Genomic DNA, 20,137 nt, shown 5'->3' on the forward strand with positions numbered 1-20,137 from the left:
CTCCCGGTTTCCAGTGATTCTCCAGCCTCAACCTCACAAGTAGCTGGGATTACAGGTATGTACCACCCAGCAGGCTAATTGGACTTCTTTTTCTTTAAATACAAAAGGAGAGGGCTAAGAGGTCATCCCTCCAGACTGAAAGTTTGTATGTTGATGTGTTCCTGTCTTTCAAGAGTCAGTTTGCTCCTCCTCAAGAATCTTTCAGGGGTCTGTTTGCTCCCGGTCAAGAATCTGAGGTCTAGACTTTTGCTCAGCGTTGTTGAACCTCTCTCCCTTCCCATGTATTTTACTCTTCTTAGGATGTTCTCTACCCTCCCCTCCCCTCTCCTGTCCCTACCACATCCCATTCTACAACCCCATCTGAAATATCAAGGGTGACCATAACTCACTGGTAGGTTGGAGAGGGATAAAGACTTCTGAGCAGTTCTCATAGACACCTCCTGTTCTCTGGTGCTGGCTGTGACTGGTACTGCTAGAGTGGATATTGATCATTGCTTCTGGCATGGCTAGCCCATACCAGTTGTTCTTGTTGGCAGCGGAATTTTGAGGTCTGCTACTCCCAGCTGCTTTCTCTTGGAACCTTAGAACAGGCAGCTTCTATGTTCCGGAGCTTCTGGGCAGTTCCTTTACTCTACTTCCTCTAGAGGGCAGCACAAATTACAGTCTCTGTCAAGCATATGGAGTTGGGATCAACACTGTGACTCAGGACTGTCTTGTAGAATTCTTAAAAATTCCCCTAGCCTGGTATGAGTATGGGAGCAAGAATGAATAGGTCAGGCACAGTGGCTCACACCTGTAATCCCAGCACTTTGGGAGGCTGAGGTGGGTGAGTCACTTAGATGGCGGGAGTTCGAGACCAGCCTGAGCAACGTGGCAAAACCCTGTCTCTACTAAAAATACAAAAATTAGCCAAAGGTGGTGGCACACACCTGTAATCCCAGCTACTCGGGAGGCTGAGGCAAGAGACCTGCTTGAACACAGGGAGTGGAGGTTACAGTGACCAAGATTGTGCTACTGCACTCCAGCCTGGGTGACATTCTGTCTCAAAAATAATAATCAATAAATTAGAATGAATAGATTTATTAATAAAAATATATTATTAATAAATCTATGTATTGTTAATAATAGATTTATTTTTATTCATAATAAAAAATAAATCACACCCATTGGCCTTAACTTGAAGACAGTTCAGCATGGTGGAGTCAGATGGAGCTGACTTCAAGTCCCATGCCCACTTCCAGCCTTAGTAACAGAGTGGTTTTAGGAAAAGTTACTTAGTAACAGAGTGGTTTTAGGAAAAGTTACTGAACTCCTCTAAGTCTTGGTTTTTTATTTTTCAAGTGGGAATAATAATGATTGCTTCTTAAAAACACATGATTATTTGAGGATTACACAAGTTTATACATGTTTTGTTAGACTCTGTGGACTGGCTATCTAGGGTCCATCACAACTTCCTTTTCTCTTGCCCTCTGAGACTTCCCTGAAATCCCCAGAACTAGCTAAATGTAAAATGAGGGCTTGATTCTGAAAACTGTGAGTTCCAAAAGATACCTAGTGGTAGAAATACAGCCCCATCTAAACTCCCTCCATCACTCATGTGCTCCTCTCTCTGCGTCCTCCCTCTATCTACAGCATTCTTCTCTCTTTCTAGTTCCCTCCTTCGATGAGCGAGGTCAGCCTATTTATTTAATAAATTATTGGCTCACACCTGAAATAAATAGGCTGAGCGAGGTCAGCCTATTTATTTAATAAATTACTGGCTCACACCTGCAATAAATAAGCTGCGAGAGGTCAGCCTATTTAACAAATGACTGGCTCACACCTGTAATAGATAGGCTGAGTGAGGTCTATTGGGAATTCAAGACCAGCCTAACCAGGTCCATGGTGAAACCCCATCTTTACTAAAAATACAAAAATTAGCGGGGTGTAGTGGCAGGTGCCTGTAATCCCAGATACTCTGGAGGCTGAGGCAGGAGAATCACTTGAACCTGGGGGTGGAGGTTGCAGGGAACTGAGATCACGCCTCTGCACTCCAGCCTGGGCAACACAGCAAGACTCCACCTCAAAAAAAAAAAAAAAATTACGAAAAATTAACCAGGCGTGGTGGCGGATGCCTGTAATTCCAGCTACTTAGGAAAATCGCTTGAACCCGGGAGGCAGAGGTTGCAGTGAGCCAAGGTTGAGTGCCATTGCACTCCAGCCTGGGCAACAGGAGTGAAACCGTCTCAAAAAAAAGAAAGAAAGGAAGATGGTGTTATCAGGGGCTCCTGGTGTTAAGTCGCTCATATCAGCTGTCTTGTACCAGCATGTATGTGCTGTTGTGTGTATTCGCACACAGACAGCAGGTCCAGAAAAATGTCCTACAAATGTACAGTATTTTATTGATACTAAGCAGAACTGAATTGAGATGGATGTGGTGGCTCATGCCTATGCCTGTATTCCGGTACTTTTGAAGGCGGAGGTGGGAGGATTGCTTGAGCCTGGGAATTTGAGACCAGTAACCTTGTAAGACACTTACTCTACAAAAAAAAAAAAAAAAAAAAAATAGCTGTCTGTGGTGGTGTACGCCTGCAGTCCCAGCTACTTTGGAGGCTGAGGCAAGAGGATCACTTGAGCCCAGGAGTTCGAGGCTGCAGTGAACCATGATTGCAGCACTCCACTTCAGTCTGGGAGACAGAGCGAGACACTGTTTTTAAGTAAATAAATAAATAAATAATAATAAAAAAATTAAAAATACAGAATAACTTAATTGAAATCATCTTACAGTCAATTGTGTGACCTAGTGTATACTTTGCCTTTTTTTCCTATTGTGATACCAAAAGTAATGCTATTTCTTATCACTGATGGCATCTGAGGTTTTTGTTTTGTTTTTTCTTTTTTTCTTTTTTTTTTTTTTTGAGGTGGTTTCTTGCTCTGTCCCCAGACTAGAGTTCAATGATGCAACCTTGGCTCACTACAATCTCTGCCTCTTGGGTTCATGCAATTCCCCTGCCTCAGCCTCCCAAGTAGGGTTACAGGCATCTGCCACCATGCCCGGCTAATTTTTTTGTATTTTTAGTAGAGACAGAGTTTCACCATCTTGGCCAGGCTGGTCTTGAACTCTCGACCTTGTGATCCACCCGTCTCAGCCTCCCAAAGTGCTGGGATTTCAGGCCTGAACCACTGTACCCGGCTGGACATCTGAGGTTTTGTTGACACGTATGCTGTCTATGTCAATTTGTATTGTTATGAAGTGCATGTTTATGTCCCTCTAAAATTTATTTGTTGAAACCGTAAGCCCCAGTGGGGTAGTATTTGCAGATGGGGCATTTGGGGGGTAGTTAGGTCATGAGGGTGGAGCCCTCGTGAATGGGACTAATGTCCTTGTTAGAAGAGGTGGGAGAGAGCTTGCTTTCCTGCTTTCTACTCTCTGCCATATGAAGATGCAGAAAGAGGATGGCCATTGTGGGCTGGGCACACTGGATCACGCCTGTAATCCCAACACTTTGGGAGGCCGGGGTAGGAGGATAGCTTGAGCTCAGGAGTTTGAGACCAGCGTGGGCAACATAGTGAAACCCTGTCTCTACTCAAACAAAAAACAAAAAACAAAAAACCAACCAAAATAGCTAGGTGTAATGGTGCACATCTCTGGACCCAGCTAAGGCAGGAGTATTGCCCAAGCCTGGGAGATCAAGGCTGCAGTGAGCTATGATTGCACCACTGCACTCCAGCCAGGTGACAGAACAAAACCTTGTCTCAAACAAAGCAAAGCAAAGCAAAACAAAAAACAAAACAAACAACAACAAAAAAAACAAAGACCATCTGCAAACCAGGAAGAGGGCTCTCTTCAGACTTTGGAGCTGCTGGCATCTTGAACTTGGACTTCTCAGCCTAGAGGCTGAGAAATAAATGTGTGTCGTTTAAGCCACCCAGTCCATGGCATTCTGTTATAGTAGCCCAAACTAAGACATGTATCCACATACACATGTGCACACATCCACCCCACTAACACGATAAAATGTCCCTTAGAAACTTTGTTGTTACTGTTTTAAGTAAGAACAGGGTCTCACTCTATCATCCAGACTGGAGTACAGTGGTGCAATCTCAGCTTACTGCAGCCTTGACCTCCTGCCTGGACTCAAGTGATCCTCCCACTTCAGCCTCCTGAGAACCTGGGACCACAGGTGTGTGCCACTACACCTGGCTAATTTCTTCTTCTTCTTCTTCTTCTTTTTTTTTTTTTTTTGTAGATATGAGGTCTCACTATGTTGCCCAGGCTGGTCTCCAACTCCTGGGCTCAAGGGATCCTCCTGTCTTGGCCTCCCAAAGTGCTGAGATTAGAGGCATGTGCCACCGCACCTGGCCATATATTCTTCTTCTTCTTATTGTTATTTTGAGGCAGGGTCTCACTCTGTCACCCTCGGCTCTCTGCAGCCTTGACCTCTGAGCCTCAGGCAATTCCCCCACTTCAGCCTTGTGAGTAACTGGAACTACAGGCACTCACCACCATGTCTAGCTAATTTCGTTTTTATTTTTGTAAAGACTGTGTCTCATTATGTTGCCCAGGCTGGTCTTGAACTCCTGGACTCAAGCAATCCTCCCACCTCAGTCTCCCAAATTACTGGGATTACAGGCATGAGCCACTACACATGGCAGAAACTGAATTACTCTAAGAAAAATTGGCCAGGCACGGTAGTTCATGCCTGTAATCCGAACACTTTGGGAGGCCAACACAGGTGGATCACCTGAGGTCAGGAGTTCAAGACCAGCCTGGCCAAAATGGTGAAACCCTGTCTCTACTAAAAATACAAAAATAGCTGGGTGCGGTGGTGGCAGCCTGTAATCCCTCCCAATTATTTGGGAGGCTGAGGCAGGAGAGTCCCTTGAACGTAGGAGGTGGAGGTCGCTGTGAGTCAAGGTTGCACCACTGCATTCCGGCCTGAGTGGCAGAGCAGGACTCTGTCTCAAAATGAATAAATAAAAATAAATAAAATAAAAAATAAAAGAAGAATAAGATCATCTTCAGTGGGAAAAGAAGGTTTAGGAGTGCAAGAATATCAGATAAGTAACAGCAAAAGCATTTTTCCTGATGGAATTTGAATAACAACAATGTTTTAAAATTAAATACTCAAGTATTGCCATTATAATATAAACATTATGGCAAAGCGTGGTGGCTCATGCCTGTAATCCCAGCACTTTGGGAGGACAAGGTGGGCAGATAATCTGAAGTCGGGAGTTCGAGACCAGCCTGATCAACATGGAGAAACCCGGTCTCTACTAAAAATACAAAATTAGCAGGGCATGGTGGCATATGCCTGTAATCCCAGCTACTCAGGAGGCTGAGGCAGGAGAATCGCTTGAACCCAGGAGGCAGAGGTTGCAGTGAGCTGACATCACGACATTGCACTCCAGCCTCGGCAACAAGAGTGAAATTCTGCCTCAAAACAAACAGACAAAAACAAAACAACAACCAAACAAATGAACAAAAACCTTTATTTTACACACTGACCCTATTGAGCAAAACAGCCTTACTTTTCTTGTTTCACCTGCTTGGAGCTCCTTACCTATTGTTACTATGTTGATCACTCTTGGTTGTGAAAACACAAAAGCAGCTTTCAACCCCTGTGGGTGCCTGTGGTGTTAATGACGGATTCCTGTTGGGCTCATCTGAGTATAACCAAAGATATAACCAATATCAGAATGATGGTGCAAACTGAGTTCTCTACAGAAATTGGCATTGCATCCAACCTGCACCATGAAGCATCTTCTAACATCTACCAGGTATATATTTAATATACACGACCTATATTTCTAGTTATATATTATGAGGAACCACAGCCAGCTCATAGGCCCTTTGGGAGAATTAGAAATAGATGCTCCTTCTTCAAGCCATCTGTCAGAAAATTGTGCGAGATACTGACATTAAAACATGACATGTTACTGCCATCTGCTGGGAAGCTGTGGCAAAAAAAAAAAAAAAAAAAAAAAAAGAAATCTATAATGTCTGGGAGGTGAATGGTATCACTTGGATTTTTTTTTTTTTTTTTAAATAGGGTATCTCTATGTTGCCCAGGCTGAAGTGCAATGGCTATTCACAGGCGCTATCCCGCTATTGATCAGCATGGGAGTCTTGGCCTGATCCATTTCCTGGGCCGGTTTCCATTTCCAGGAGGTCATCATATTGATGCCAAAGTTAGTGTGGACACCCGATTGGTATAGTGCACTACAGTCCTGAGCCGCTGGGCTCAAGTAATCCTCTTGCCTCAGCCTCCTGAGTAATGGTTAAGTGTGCCAATGCATGTAAAGCCGTCAGAGTAGTGCCTGGCATAGGGTGAACACCACATGAGTGTTCGCCACCCTAATGCCTTAAAATGTATTTAACAAATACTTGCTAAGTGGCAGGTGCAGTCATAACATCCCCACGAATATGAACCCTTTTAATCCTCCTAACAACCCTCTTGAGAGAGATAACAGCAGATGTAGAGGGCCAACTACAGCCAGCATAATGGAACCTGTGAGGGTATAAATTCCAATACTGGGCACCGTGGTGCATACCTGTAATTCCAGCTACTTTGGAGTCTGAGGTGAGGGAATCACTTGAGGCCTGGACTTGGAGACCAGTCTGGGTAACATAACAAGACCCCATCTCTAACTTTTTTTTTTTTTTTGAGATGGAGTTTTGCTCTTATTGCCCAGGCTGGAGTGCAACGGGGTCTCTACCAAAAATACAAAATTAGCCGGGCATGGTAGTGGGTGCCTGTAATCCTAGCTACTCGGTAGGCTAAGGCACGAGAATCACTTCAATCCGGGAGGCAGAGGTTACAGTGAGCCGAGACTGCACCACTGCACTCCAGCCTGGGCAACAAAGTGAGACTTTGTCAAAAAAAGAAAAAAAAAAAAAAAAAAAAAAAAAAAAAGGGTGAGAAAAAAAAGAAATTCTTCTCTTCTGCATTATTTATACGAGCAGTAGGGGGAGAAAATAAAACGAATTTCAGTTGGCACGTGCAGACATCATATATCCCTTTCTGGGGCATGTGACTGGAATCTCCACATTCCAGGAGGGTTCCTATAGACTCCCCAAGAAGAAATGAAGACTTTGGGGAATGGAAAGGGTGATTCACGATTCATAGTCTCTCACAGGGCTCTTGAAGATTGGGGTGGGTGCTGCGTGTGATTGTGTGAGGCTGAGCAGATGGCAGGGGAAATTCACTGGAACCCAGCCTCTTCAGGGTCCATTCTGGTACTCAGCAGACAGAGAATTAAAAGGAGCAGCAAGTTCAGCACCGCGGAGAGCTCCCGGACAGCGGCCGATCCCAGGTCTCTGGGCACCGCCCCCCGCCCCCGGGCGCCCCAGCCCTTCCTGCAGGCCCCGCGCAGATTTAAAGCTCTGTCATCCCGTTTAAAGAGGCCAAGAGGGGCCTAGGGGGCGATGATACCCCGTCCAGCTGCGATTACACACTAATTCTTCCACAGAGACTCAGGCTGGCCTCGTAGGGAAGAGGACTTTATTGGGGTGTTAATAGGGAAACATGAGAGGGTGAATTCCAGGGAACAGACACTAGGACCAAGGTGGCGGTCACCTTAAGGAGCCATGAATTAAAAAATAAATTAAGGTCAGGAGGTGCCATGTGGGGAGGCTGCTGGGGCTATTGGGGAATTTCTTAAGGATGGAATTTGGAATTGAAAAGCAGAAATAAGAATTTCCAGCCCTCTCACAAAAGGGTGTGAAATGATCGCTTCAAGACTCCCTGCTGCCCTAGGCTGGGAGTTGGGCTTATGGGGCTCCAGGAATAGGGGAGGTCTGGGCTTGGCTGAAGGGGTAAAGGGGTTTGGGTCAGGGTCGTTCCTCCAAGAAGCGGTAGGTGGGGTTCTCATAGCCGTGTCGCTGCAGTTCGCGGAGCTGCTGCTCCTCCAGGGTCAGCATGGGGTCCACCTGCAACAGGCAGGGAGGGGAGGGACAGGACAGTGTGGTGCGGGACTGCCTGCAGGGTCTCTCAGCTTGCGCATGCTCAGGCTCAGGAACTTTTCCCACACGCAGTCCTTGTGGTTCTCACCTCCACCACACCATGGCTGATAGTCCCGTAGGGCTTCTTCCTTCTCAGGAGCAGCATGGAGAGGACGATGAGGGAGCCTCCGCCGGCTCCCATGATCAGCAGACCCGACACAGCCTCACGGGACACGCCTGTCCCAGCTGGTGCCTGCGGGGAGAGGAGATGAGGCAGAGGGCATCTTTGAGGGTCCTGTGTGGCTTTGGGTGTCACAGCCTGGCCACTGATCTCTGCCCTTTTCCCCTAGGTACCCAGCTATCCCTCCTCTTACCAGTTCATCCCTCTGAATCTCCGATGAGTGGAAAGGGAAACCCCTTGGAACAGACGCATTCACCTGGGGGAGCAGGAGGTGTCAAGGACCCAGAAGTCTGGCCCCTGCCTCCTCCTCCCCAGGGGCCCAAGAGGACATCCCCTATCCTTCTCATTTTCTAGCATCTCAAAGTGCATGTCCTCAGCTCCCTCTTCCCTCGGGACAAGGAATCCAAGCCCCCAGCATCTCCTCCCTCAGACCCAGCCGCATACAGCCCCATCTTCTTCCCCTTTGGGAGCCCACAGTCCTGACTAACTTACCTTTCGCCCATACTGTTCCAGCGGGGACATCTTCTCTTTCCCAGGGGATGCAGCATCCTGTTCTGTGGACCCTACCCCCCAGTCTGATCTCATTCTTTTTTTTCTTTTTTGAGACAGAGTCTCACTCTGCCACCCAGGCTGGAGTGCAGTGGCGCAATCTCAGCTCACTGGAGCCTCAACTGCCTGGGCTCCAGTGATCCTTCTAAGTCAGCCTCCTGAGCAGCTGGGACTACAGACACGCCCCATCACACCCAGGTAACTTTAAAATTATTTGTAGATACAGGATATCATTATGTTGCCCAGGCTGGTCTCGAACTCCTGGCCTCAAGGGATCCTCCTGCCTCGGCCTCCCAATGTGCTGGGATTACAGGGATGAGCCACCAGTGCCTGGACCTATCTCATTCTTTAGGGTCCAGGGGAGGGGGTTGGAAAGTACACAGGACTCCACCCCAGGGGGTGTGGGATTCCCAGTGGATGAATCCTGTTCCATTCTGGGTTCAGGGATTCAGTGGGATTTGGAGGCTGGGGTCAACTCTGAGACACTCACCTTTTGGAAGGGTCATGGGGGTGTCTGCTGGCAGCCAGAGGAAGCAAGGCAGTAGAACAGTGAAGAGAGAAGGGTATCAGTAAAGAAAGGTGGAGAAATATCCTCCCAGAACCAAAAAGAAGGATTGGGAATCCTACAGGGGCCCTACAACCTTAGACATTCCTCCCCATCCTCTCCCAGTCACTGTGGTGGCAAAGACACCCTCAGACTGTAGGGGATTAGAAATTAGGCTGGGTGCCTGTTCCCCGGTGTCTGGGGTCATCTATATGAAGGCTCACTCACCGTCCTTGGAATCTGGAGACTGCAGCCCACCCTTGTCCTCACTGCTGCCCCCAGGGGCAGGGGCTTCCAATTCACTGGGACCCAGGTGTTCAGAGTGGAGGAGTTCCTCTGAGGGGGACATGCAGAAAGGTGGCAGAGGTTGTGAGCACTGGGGTGAGTGAAGAGCACCCTAACAATAGAGCAATTGGGAGTTCATGCAGACAGCAGAGTCAGCCCCAAGTGTGGGGTAGCCAGAAGTGTGATCTGAGAAAGTGGGGAGCTGGATGGAGGCACAGCGGGCAGGAAGGATAGAGGCTGAAGTTTCAAGATTATGGCTGGCTTTTTTTTTTTTTTTTTGAGACAGAGTTTTGCTCTTGTTGCCCAGGCTGGTGTGCAATGGTGTGATCTCAGCTCACTGCAACCTCTGCCTCCTGGGTTCCAGCAATTCTCCTGCCTCAGCCACCTGAGTAGCTGGGACTGCAGGTGCCTGCCACCATGCCTGGCTAATTTTTGTATTTTTAGTAGAGATGGGGGCTTCACCATGTTGGCCAGGCTGGTCTCGAACTCCTAACCTCAAGTGATTTACCTGCCTTGGCCTCCTAAAGTGCTGGGATTATAGGCATGAGCACCATGCCCAGCTCAAGATGATAGCTTTTTTAAATGCTAGGAGAATCAGGGTTATGTATCAGATATCCAGGAGGAAACCACAACAGATCTGGGGGCTGCGGTAGGTCACACTTTCTGGTATGAATATAGGTTCCTTCCCTTGAATCTGGACTGGGTTTGTAACTTGCTTTAACCAATAGAATGTGGGCCCTAGCCTTAAGACCTGGCAACTTCCACTTTGATGTTTTAGAGAGCATGAATCACTATGTAGAAAATCCAGCTACCCTGCTGGTAAGACCATATGAAGAGGCTCCATGGAGAAGAGAGGCCCTGCGCCTCCTTGGAGAGGGAGAGAGGCCCATTTGTGCTAGACTCCCAGCCCCTAGATGATCTGCTAGCTAAGTACAGCCGCATGCTTGACCACTGGCAAGACCACCGAAGAACCACTCTGTTGAACCCAGACCAGATGGCAGAATCATGAACAAAGAAAAATGGTTGTTGATTTTCACGGCTAAGTTCTAGGCTAGTTTGTTACAGAGGAATAACTGAAACTGGGGGATCAACACTTAGGAATCAAGATCTGCCCTCAGAGATCGGGAATGGGGGCTGGGATAATAGGCACTCACGGATCTGGGGCCGCAGCTCCTGAGCCAGGTGGGGGTGCTGATCAAGCAGGCCCAGGCTCTGATTCACCCTCTCCTCAATCACTTGAAGGTGGGTCTGCACCTGTGGGCAAGTGGACATGAAGGATGAGCTGAGGATGCAGGCTGGAGATGAGGAAACTGAGGCAGTAGGAAGGACGAATTCAATAGCAGCCGAGGAAAAGCAGCACATATAAGGGACAGGAAGTATGGTATAAGGGTCAGGAACTGGGCCACAGGAAAAGGAAATTGAAGAATGAAGTCCAAGGAACAGAAAGTGGGGTTTGAGGGGATTCTAGAGACAGGGATTGAGGATTGGAGGGTCATATAGAAATTATGTGGTTCAAGGCAAGATTTGCAGTTTAAGAGCAAGAAAACATCCAGAAAAGGGGAATTTGAATCTGAGCGCACAGAACAGGGGTTCCAGGGAAAACAAGTGGGGTTATGGAGAAAGGAGGCTGAGGAACAGTTCCTTCGAGGAACAAGAAGGGGATTCTCGGCTGGGCACGGTAGCTCACGCCTGTAATCCCAGCACTTTGGGAGGCAGAGGCAGCGGGATCACCTGAAATCAGGAGTTCAAGACCAGCCTGAGTGACATGGCAAAACCCTATCTCTACTAAGAATATTGGATTGGAAATTATTGCGGTTTCTGGCCAGGCGTGGTGGCTCATGCTTGTAATCCCAGAACTTTGGGGGGCCGAGGGTGGATCACCTGAGGTCAAGTTTGAGAGCAGCCTGGCCAACATGGTGAAACCCCGTTCTACTAAAAATACAAAACTCAGCCAGATGTGGTGGCATGCACCTGTAATCTCAGCGACTCAGGAGGCTGAGGCAGGAGAGTCGCTTGAACCTGGGAGGTAGAGGTTGCAGTGAGCTGAGATCACACCACTGCACTCCAGCCTGGGCAACAGAGCAAGACTCTGTCTCAAAACAAAACAAAAAAGTTAGCTGGGTGTGGTTGTGGTGGTGGGCTCTTGTAATCCCAGCTACTGTAGAGGCTGAGGCAGGAGAATTGTGAGGCAGAGGCTGCGGTGAGCAGAGATCAAGCCATTGCACTCCAGCCTGGGCGACAGAGCAAGACTGTCTCAAAAAAAAAAAAAAAAAGTTATTGCGGTTTTTGCTATCACTTTCAATAGCAAAAACCACAATAACTTTTGCACCAACCCAATACAAAAGTGAGTTGGGTGTGGTGCTGAGCACCTGCAATCCCAGCTACTCGGGAGGCTGAGGCAGGAGAATCACTTAAATTCAGGAGGCGAAGGTTGCAGTGAGCTGAGATCGTGAACTGCACTCCAGCCTGGGCAACAGAGTGAGACCCTGCCTCAAACAAACAAACAAACAAACAAAAAAAGGGATTCTGGGAAAGGCAGTGAAAATCCAAGGAACAGAATGTAGGATCAAGGGGATGGTAAGTAGGAATCCAGCCGACAAGAAATAGGGGTCAAAGGCACAGCGTGTCGGGGGCCATGTTTCAGGGTCAGGAAGTAGAGCTGTAGAGCTGAGGGACTGGGAAGAGGCAGAGAAGTGATATTCGGGGGGATAGGAAGGGCTCCAAGAGACAGAAAGAGGGTCTGAGGGACAAGAGCAGAGAGCCTGAGGTGCTGGGGTCTGAGGATAGCTGCGTGTGCGGGAGCTGGAAGGATCTGAGCACCTGGAAGCGCATCTGCTGTGCCTTCTCTGGATCCACGGCCGCCACGTGCTGGTAGTGGCGCAGCGTGTGCCTCTGCTCCTTCTGCTCCGCGCGCAGGTAGCGCCGCAGGGCCATAAAGACGCGATCCGCCTGAGGAAGGGACACAGGCTGCCCAGGTCTGCCCTCACCCTTCTCGCCCTCTGCTCTCTGCCCCCACGGTCCCCACACCTGAGGCGGATCTCCCTGCAGGGCCGCCAGGAAGCCCTCCAAGGCGGCTCGCCGCTGGTCGTTGATAAGGGCGATGACACGGGTGGCATGAGTCTCCACCAGGCGCTGTCGCTCACCAGACACCTGCTCCTCCAGGGTCTGCAGAATGGACTGGAAGTGCTGGGGAGTGGGTAGGGCACAGGGTCAGGAGAGGAGAAGATGGATCAAAGGCTGGCCAAAGACAGCCTGGAAAGGCAGGGTTACATGGGGTTGGGGGTCATTCCAGGGGTCCAGGCCTGGGCAGAACCAAAGGGTAGGGATTGGAAGGGGTAGGTTCCAGGGCCAGGTAGAGTGGAGGTGGGACCAGGCCCAGTGGGAGCCAATCTGAGGGTGTAACTGTAAGATTGAGTGGGAACAGTCTGGGAGCAGAACTGGCCAATGTTAAGCTGAAAGGGACAAAGCCTTGCAGGGCTCTGGGCTGGGTCAGGGTCAAACTGGAGACAGGCTGTACCTAAATGACATGATAAGGGTGGAACCAACAGCTAATGGGGGTAACATGAGTGGGGTCTCCATGGGGTAGGTCAGGTTGAGAGAGGTGAGACAAGTAGGCAGAGCCAGGTTCGGGGGCGGGGCCTGATAGAGATGATACATCAAAGAGAGACCAAGAAGGCTCTGGCTGTATCTGCAGGGGCCCCGGCTTGGTACAGGACTCTAGAGCCGGCCCTGAGAGGCAAGTCAAGGGCAGATGGGCCAAACATGGCCAATCGGAGGAGTAGAGCAGTGTCAGGTCAGATGGTGGCTTAAGAGGAGTAGAGCCACATGTAGGCGTGGGGCCAGGAAGGGCAGAGATAAGTGGGAAGGGGTGGAACTGGATGGGCAGGGCACGGCCAGAACCACGTGAAGCTGAGCATGCTCCAGGTCGGGGACGGTCACGAGTAGGGCCCCCCTGGGGCTGTCCTACCTCATTCAGGGCCTGTCTGTCAGCTTTAGGCAGGTTCTTGGACTGGTTGTCAGCCATGGCCCATTCACGCATCACCTGCGTGGGAAACAGAGCTTCAGGATCCCAGAATCCACCCTGATCCACCTGGTGAGTCCCCCAACCCCTCTAGAAGATTTTTAGAGGCCCCAGATCCCTTAAGTCTCGGTGGTTCTTAGGTTCCCGAGAGAGAAGATCTAGAAGGAATTTAAAGTGAAAGAGAGGCTGGGCATGGTAGCTCACGCCTGTAATCCCAGCACTTTGGGAGGTCAAGACAGGCGGATCTCCTGGTTCAGGAGTTCAAAACCAGCCTGGCCAACGTGGTGAAACTCCATCTCTACTAAAAATACAAAAACTAGCTGGGCATGGTGGTGGGCACCTGTAGTCCAAGCTACTTGGGAGGCTGAGGTAGGAGAATCACTTGAACCCAGGCGGCAGAAGTTGCAATGAGCCAAGATCATGCCATTGCACTCCAGCCTGGGCAACAAGAGTGAAACTCCAACTCAAAAAACAAAAAAATAAAGTGAAAGAGTGCCATAGACCAGAGTCTCCATATAATCTGGTGGCATCTCAGTCGGATTCTAGATGGGCCATGGGTCTCTGGTCATGTTAGGGGGTGATGTTGAGGGCTCACAGTCAAAGGGGCTTAGGGAGCCTTTGCAAGTACTATCAATGTGTTCTGGAAGTTTCCTGGTATTTAGGGAGCTCTGTACTGTAGTGGGTCCTGGGGCCCCCGGTATCATCACCTCATTAATCTGGCGCATCCTACGCTCCTCCAGGTCCATCTTGGCCCTCAGGAACCCCTCGTGCTCACTGATTTCCCCAGGCATGCCGAAGTAAATATCCACACCATCTGTGGGCCTTGGGGTGGGAGTGACTACAAGACCAGGGATCAGGAGGTCAGTCTGCTGCCCACCTCCAGGCCCCCTTTTCTACTTAGAGAACCATGTTTCCTGGAGTGCACCAAAGACCATCATGTGTCCAGTTTGGCCATCGCTGCTGCCTGGCATTTTGGGAGATGTAGTTCTGGACTGGGCCTGTTCTTGCGAAACTTAGGAATCTATTACACCATCTTGTAAGCTTTCCTGAAATGATCCTCAGGACCTACCCAATGGCCCCTCTACTCCCAAGTACCCCCAGGTTAGCCCTTCTTCCTCTGTTTTATCCAAAGCTACTCCCATCTTTTCCCCTCAGTTGGGTCTTTCCCTTAGTCCCTCCCAAAGACACCCCCAGCAAGACTCTGCCAGATCCTTCTACCTCCATGGTGGAGAGGCCTAGGGGTTCAGAGACTGTCTCACCTTTGCTGACCACTGCAAGGGTATGGGAGCTTGGAGGTGGCACCCTTTCCTCCTCCTCTTCCTCTTTAGCCTGCGGAGGCTCCACGAAGTAATCATCGACTGGCTGCGGGAAAGATTCCTCCTCTTCCTCATCCTCAGCCCCCTCTGCTTTGCCCCCCGGGGGCCAGGACCGGGTGGAGGGGTCACTGAGGGAACAGGAGAGGACTCAGACAGTAAGAACCCAGGCCGAGGCTCCCAGACTGCCATCCCCTTCCTCAGGAACCTTGGGAAGGGCATGGAGGGTTCCCTCCCACTCACCCAACTGCTGTCCCAGATGGGTCAGGGGTCCCTGGAGGGGGACAGCACACATACTCCACACCACGGAACCGATCTGAGCCACAGGGCAAAAGCATGCCCGAGCCGTGCAGGATGAGGCCCTGGGAGCTGCAGGCCTGTGGGAAGAGTGGGCCCAGATGCCAAGATTGTGGGGTATGGGGTGGGTAGATGGGGAGCCAGGCTGCCTGGATCTAGGGGATTGATGAGGCTAGGAGCCTGGATTCCTGGTTCTGGAGGAAGGGGTTGGGGGCATGAAATTCCTAGATCCCAGTGGGAAGAGGATGCTGGTGGCCCAGACTCCTTGGTTCTGGTGGAGGAGGGTGTTAGGGGCTCGGGCTCCTGGGTTCTAGCGGGGAGGGGACAGGTGGGCCAAGGTCCTGACCTCCTGCGCCTCCTGATGCCTCCGGGTTGAACTCTCACATTCGTCCATGCGCTCCTGGTGCAAGAACCGGCAGCCTTCGGGCACCAGCAGGGCCTCACTCACAAATTCACCAGCTGGGAGCGTGGGACACCAGGGTGAGATCCTCCCACAGCCACCAACCCCACCCTCCTAAGAATCCAGATATTTTATCCTCAGAGGCTTCTCTGCCCCACTTAGGACACAAGCTCCCAGCCCCTTAATGTGGGCCTGAGAGAGGGGCTCAGAACCTCGCCTCTCGGAAACTCCCATCTCAGTGTCCCCCGGCCCACCCCAACCCCTAGCCACATGGACTCACGCAGGCAGTGGAAGGGCACAACCTGGTGGTGGGGGTGGGCGCAGTGGCCGCTCCGGGGACCCCCGCACCAGTGCTCCATGGGGATGGTCTGAGTAGCCTGCTCTACACGTGCAATCTGCAGCTCCGGGTACATCTGGGGGGATCAGGTGGGAACAATCAGTCCACTGCCCCGCCCCTGCCAGGCACCCCTCTCCACTGGCCAGGTCCTTTTTTTTTTTTGAAAGGGAGTTTTTGCTTTTGTCACCCAGGCTGGAGTGCAATGGTGTAATCTCGGCTCACTGCAACTTCCACCTCCCAGGTTCAAGAGGTTCTCCTGCCTCAGCCTCCTGCGTAGCTGGGATTACAGGCACGCACCACCATGCTCGGCCAATTTTTGCATTTTTAGTAGAGATGAGTTTTCTCCATGTTGGCCAGGGTGGTCTCGAACTCCTGAGCTCAGGTGATCCACCCCACTCAGCCTCCCAAAGTGCTGCGATTACAGGAGTGAGCCAACGCGCCTGGCCAGGTCCCTTTTCAAGGCTCTAATATTCATGAGGACATCGCCTTCCTCGACCCTGCCTCTCCAAAGCACCAGCCTTAGATATCCAAGCCCCTCGTGCCCATTGGCCACGCCCACTAGCAGTTTTCCTTTAAAAGTCCCGTCATCTTTAAGGCTTATCCCTTTTCCTGTGCTGTTTCTTTCCGAAGGTCGGTCTAAGCCCACCTCTTTGGTTACTCCTCCCCGCAGTCAGGTTTGTCTCCCCAGGTCTCACCCTCCTTTGGGGCCCCACCTTTTTATCTGTTCCGCCTCTCCAAAACTCTTCCCTTTACAGAGTCCAGGCTTTTCATAGCCACGCCTCCCAGCTCTCCGCGCTTTCATTGGGCTCCACCTCTTTCCCCATCTTGCTGGTCTTTAAGGTCTTTTTATCTTAGCCCCGCCTCTCCTTTCGCCACTCCCCACTACACCTCTACTTTTTACGAAGACCACCAGATTGCTAAGCCCCACTTCTCTAGCCATCTCGCGGTTCTCCCCACTTTCCTGACTTAGTATCTCAAAACAGGTTCCCTGCCCTGGCGTAGCGGAGCCTCTTTGTTGGCCACGCCCCCCAGTCCCCACGCCTTAGATCGTGCAGCACCTTGGACCACGCCTTTTGCAAGTCTAGCTTTCTAAGGGCGGCCCCGCCCCATTTGGGGCCCACTTTCCGATAGCCCTGCCCCTCCCGCTCGGCCCCACCCACCTGTCTGCAGTACTCCAGCACGCGCTGCGGGTCCCGGAGACAGCGCCGAGAGCGCTGTGGGTCTGGTTCCCAGCGGCCGGTGCGCAGGTCCCGGTGAAGGGTTGGGCGCCCGCATAGTCCAGCCACCTGGGCTGACCCTGGGGCCTGGATGGAAGTGGAGGAGGGGACAGTGAGGGCCCGGGGGACGTTGGCACGAGGGTCCTCTGGTTCTTTACTCCCTGGGACCGAGACCTCCAGAACCAGCCACCTCCCCCCAAGCATCGCACACCCGCCTCCATGGAGGCACGGTTCCCTGGGAAACAGCTCCCGTAGGGCGGGGGCGCCCCAGCTCTCCCGTTGCTATCGCTACCCGAGTCCTCCGGGATTCTCTCGGCCTTGTTGCCGCGGAGACAGACTCCGCCCCCACCCCAGTGCAGTCGCGCTGGAGACGGAAGGGGTTAAACCTGAATCGCGGAGGAGGCCAGAACCCAGGCGTTCTGTCCCCTCCTCCCTCCATCCCCTGCTCAGGCTCCGGTTGCAGGGTGCAAAGCTGACAAGGCCTGGCTTCAGGGGCCTGCAGTCCTGGACACCAGGCCCTTGAGGACTAGGGAGCTACATCTGGTTGGGGTGGGTGGTGACTGGAGGACTGAAGTCCTGGGTCCTGGGAGGCTGCGAGGGCCCCCCATATGGGTCCAGAGGATACAAGGGGTCTGGATTTTTGGATCTAAGTGCCTCACTGCTTGGTGGGTCCTATGTCCAGGCGGGAGGGGGCTGGGGCCGAGTCACCTGGGTCTGGAGAGGGGCTGGACTTCTGGGACCAAGGGCTGTAAATAGAGCAGCTCCTATGCCCGGAGTGGGAGGGGGCTGGGACGTCAGATGATGGGGGAGCTGGGGCCTGGAGCCCTGAGTTCGTAAATGCGTTTGGGGGGCGCCTGGGGGCTGACCACCAGGCTGGAAAGACCGCGCTTTCGGCCCTGGACATGTCCGCGCCGGCGTCCAGAGGCCCGGTCCCGCCCCTTCCCCATCCCCCAGGACCCGGCCCGGCCTCACCTCGGCCGCGCCGGGGTTCCCACCGGCCAGGCTCCCGACGGCGGGATGCGCGCGCAGAAGCAGCAGTAATAGTGGCAGCAGCAGCGGCAGCGGCGGCTGGCCCCGGCGGCGACCCAGACAGCTAGCAGCGGGGTTGGCGGGCCCCATGTCCCGGCCCTTGCGCCCTCACGTCCCCTGCACTCCCGCCCGGCCCGGCCCCAGCGGTGACAGGAGCTCCCAGAGCCACCGCCGCCACTTCCTCCTCCCGCCGCCCCCGGGCTGCGCCGGCGCCGCCAGCCCCGCCCCGCGCCGGCCCCGCCTTCCTGGCCAGGACAATAGCGTGGCGGCTCCGCACAGAGTGGAACAGCTCGGGAACCCCAGGCGGGAGCCTGCGCCAGGCCCCCGCCCCTCGAGATTCCAGGGGTCCCGCCCCTTGAAGGGCTCAGCCAGGAGTCCGGCTACGGGCTCCGCCCGTTGTGGATTTTGAACCATCTCGCAGGACTTTCACCCTCTTAGACCCAGATACACACAATCAGTTTTGTCCTCCAAGGATGCAAGCGTCGGCGACCCTCGTACCCCAGTAAATTCCTCTGTTAAGGGCTCAGGAATACAGGTCTCCAAAATGTCCCCAATCAAGAAGGCAGCAGGGGAGGGTGAGACCCAGTCCCCTCCTCTTTCAGATCCAGGAGTCAGGGCACTAGGTTCCTTCTCTCAGGACCAGAGACCAAGCCCCCAGGACATTCTCCCTCAGACCCAGGAGTTCAGTCTTCCTGCTCTGCTTCCCAAGGGTCCCAGGGGCGTGTACCTTTAACTCCTAGCTCAAGGATCCATGAACCACAGCCCCCAGGACCTTTCTTTAAGGATCACCTAAGCAGACACCAGCATCATGCCCACTGTGGATGCAGCGCCTCAGGATTAGGGTCTGGACCTCCACCCTTGCTGTAAGGACCAGGGGATTGTCATTTTCCTACCCATAGTCTCCCCTTCCCTGCCCCCCTTCAGGGCTCACTTGTTTGCCTCCTCTAATGAGAGTGTAGTATTCTGTCTTCTCCAGAACCTCTGGGGCAGCCCTGTCACATGTATGCAACTGTGTGGACATCTGTTTGTGTGTCTGTGCATACATGCCCATGTGTGTGTCTGTTTCTGTTTGCAGCTTGTGTGTGTGTGTGTGTGTGTGTGTGTGTGTGTGTGTGTGTGTGAAGATGTATATAAGCCCATGGTCAGGCACAGCGGCTCTCGCCTGTAATTTCAGCACTTTGGGAGGCCTAACTGGGCCAATCACTTGAGGTCAGGAGTTTGAGACCAGCCTGGCCAACATGGTGAAACTCCATCTCTACTAAAAATACAAAAATTAGCCAGGCGTGGTGGCGGGTGCCTGTAATCCCAACTATTGGGAGGCTGAGACAGAAGAATCACTTGAAGCACGGGAGGTGGAAGTTGTTTTGAGGCAAGATCACACCACCGCACTCTAGCCTGGGTGACAGACTGAGACTCCATCTCGAAAAATAATAATAATAAAATAAAAGAGCCTAGACCAGGTGTGGTGGCTCATGCCTGTAATCCAGCACTTTGGGAAGCTGAGATAGGCTGATCACTTGAGCTCACAAGTTCAAGACTAGCCTGGCCAATATGGTGAAACACTGTCTCTACAAACAAATAGAAAAAATAGCCGGATGTGGTGGCATGTACCTGTAGTCCCAGCTACTTGGGAGGCTGAGGTGGAAGGATGGCTTGAGCCCAGGATGCGGAGGTAGCAGTGAGCTGAGATTATGCCAGTGCACTCCAGCCTAGGTCATAGAGCCAGACCTTGTCTCAAGAAGAAAAAAAAAGCCTAGAGTACTTTGCAGGTAGCAAGAGACTGACAGGTGGCTCACAGTTTTACTCCTACAGCCACCTCATAGGCTAGCGTAGAGGAGGGACCTTGGGACAGGTCTAATGGACCCTTCCTTGATGGAGGGTAATAATGCCAGTAGACTCCCTAAGACACATTTGCCTCTTTGACTTTTCTTTATTATTAAACATAAATATTTTTATCCAGAGATTCCCCTTTGCCCCCACAGTGATAATTCTCACCGCATCCCCACTCCTTGGGTCCAAGTCTTTCTAAGTCTTTTTTTT

At 51.8% G+C, this 20,137-nt stretch overlaps 1 protein-coding gene across 2 annotated transcripts; it reads right to left on the reverse strand.

The window, feature by feature from the left end:
* Window positions 1-7,467: 7,467 nt before the first annotated feature.
* APLP1 (amyloid beta precursor like protein 1) lies at window positions 7,468-18,316 on the reverse strand. Of its 2 annotated transcripts, none has more exons than XM_039465789.2 (17): window positions 18,041-18,316; window positions 17,012-17,155; window positions 15,795-15,927; window positions 15,461-15,573; window positions 15,061-15,194; window positions 14,764-14,948; window positions 14,212-14,342; window positions 13,451-13,525; window positions 12,511-12,669; window positions 12,304-12,432; window positions 10,638-10,737; window positions 9,427-9,534; window positions 9,145-9,168; window positions 8,598-8,668; window positions 8,299-8,361; window positions 8,034-8,177; window positions 7,468-7,912 (listed from the first exon to the last, which is right to left on the reverse strand). In XM_039465789.2, the coding sequence occupies exons 1-17, from the start codon at window positions 18,185-18,187 to the stop codon at window positions 7,814-7,816; spliced, it is 1,959 nt and encodes a 652-aa protein (XP_039321723.1). In that variant the 5' UTR covers window positions 18,188-18,316; the 3' UTR covers window positions 7,468-7,813. The 2 variants fall into 2 exon arrangements, with proteins under 2 accessions (XP_039321723.1, XP_039321722.1); XM_039465788.2 differs by having other exon boundaries at window positions 9,145-9,171.
* Between the last annotated feature and the right edge of the window lie 1,821 nt (window positions 18,317-20,137).

The sequence above is a fragment of the Saimiri boliviensis genome, chromosome 14, assembly GCF_048565385.1.
Source record: "Saimiri boliviensis isolate mSaiBol1 chromosome 14, mSaiBol1.pri, whole genome shotgun sequence".
In the NCBI taxonomy this organism is placed as follows: domain Eukaryota; kingdom Metazoa; phylum Chordata; class Mammalia; order Primates; family Cebidae; genus Saimiri; species Saimiri boliviensis.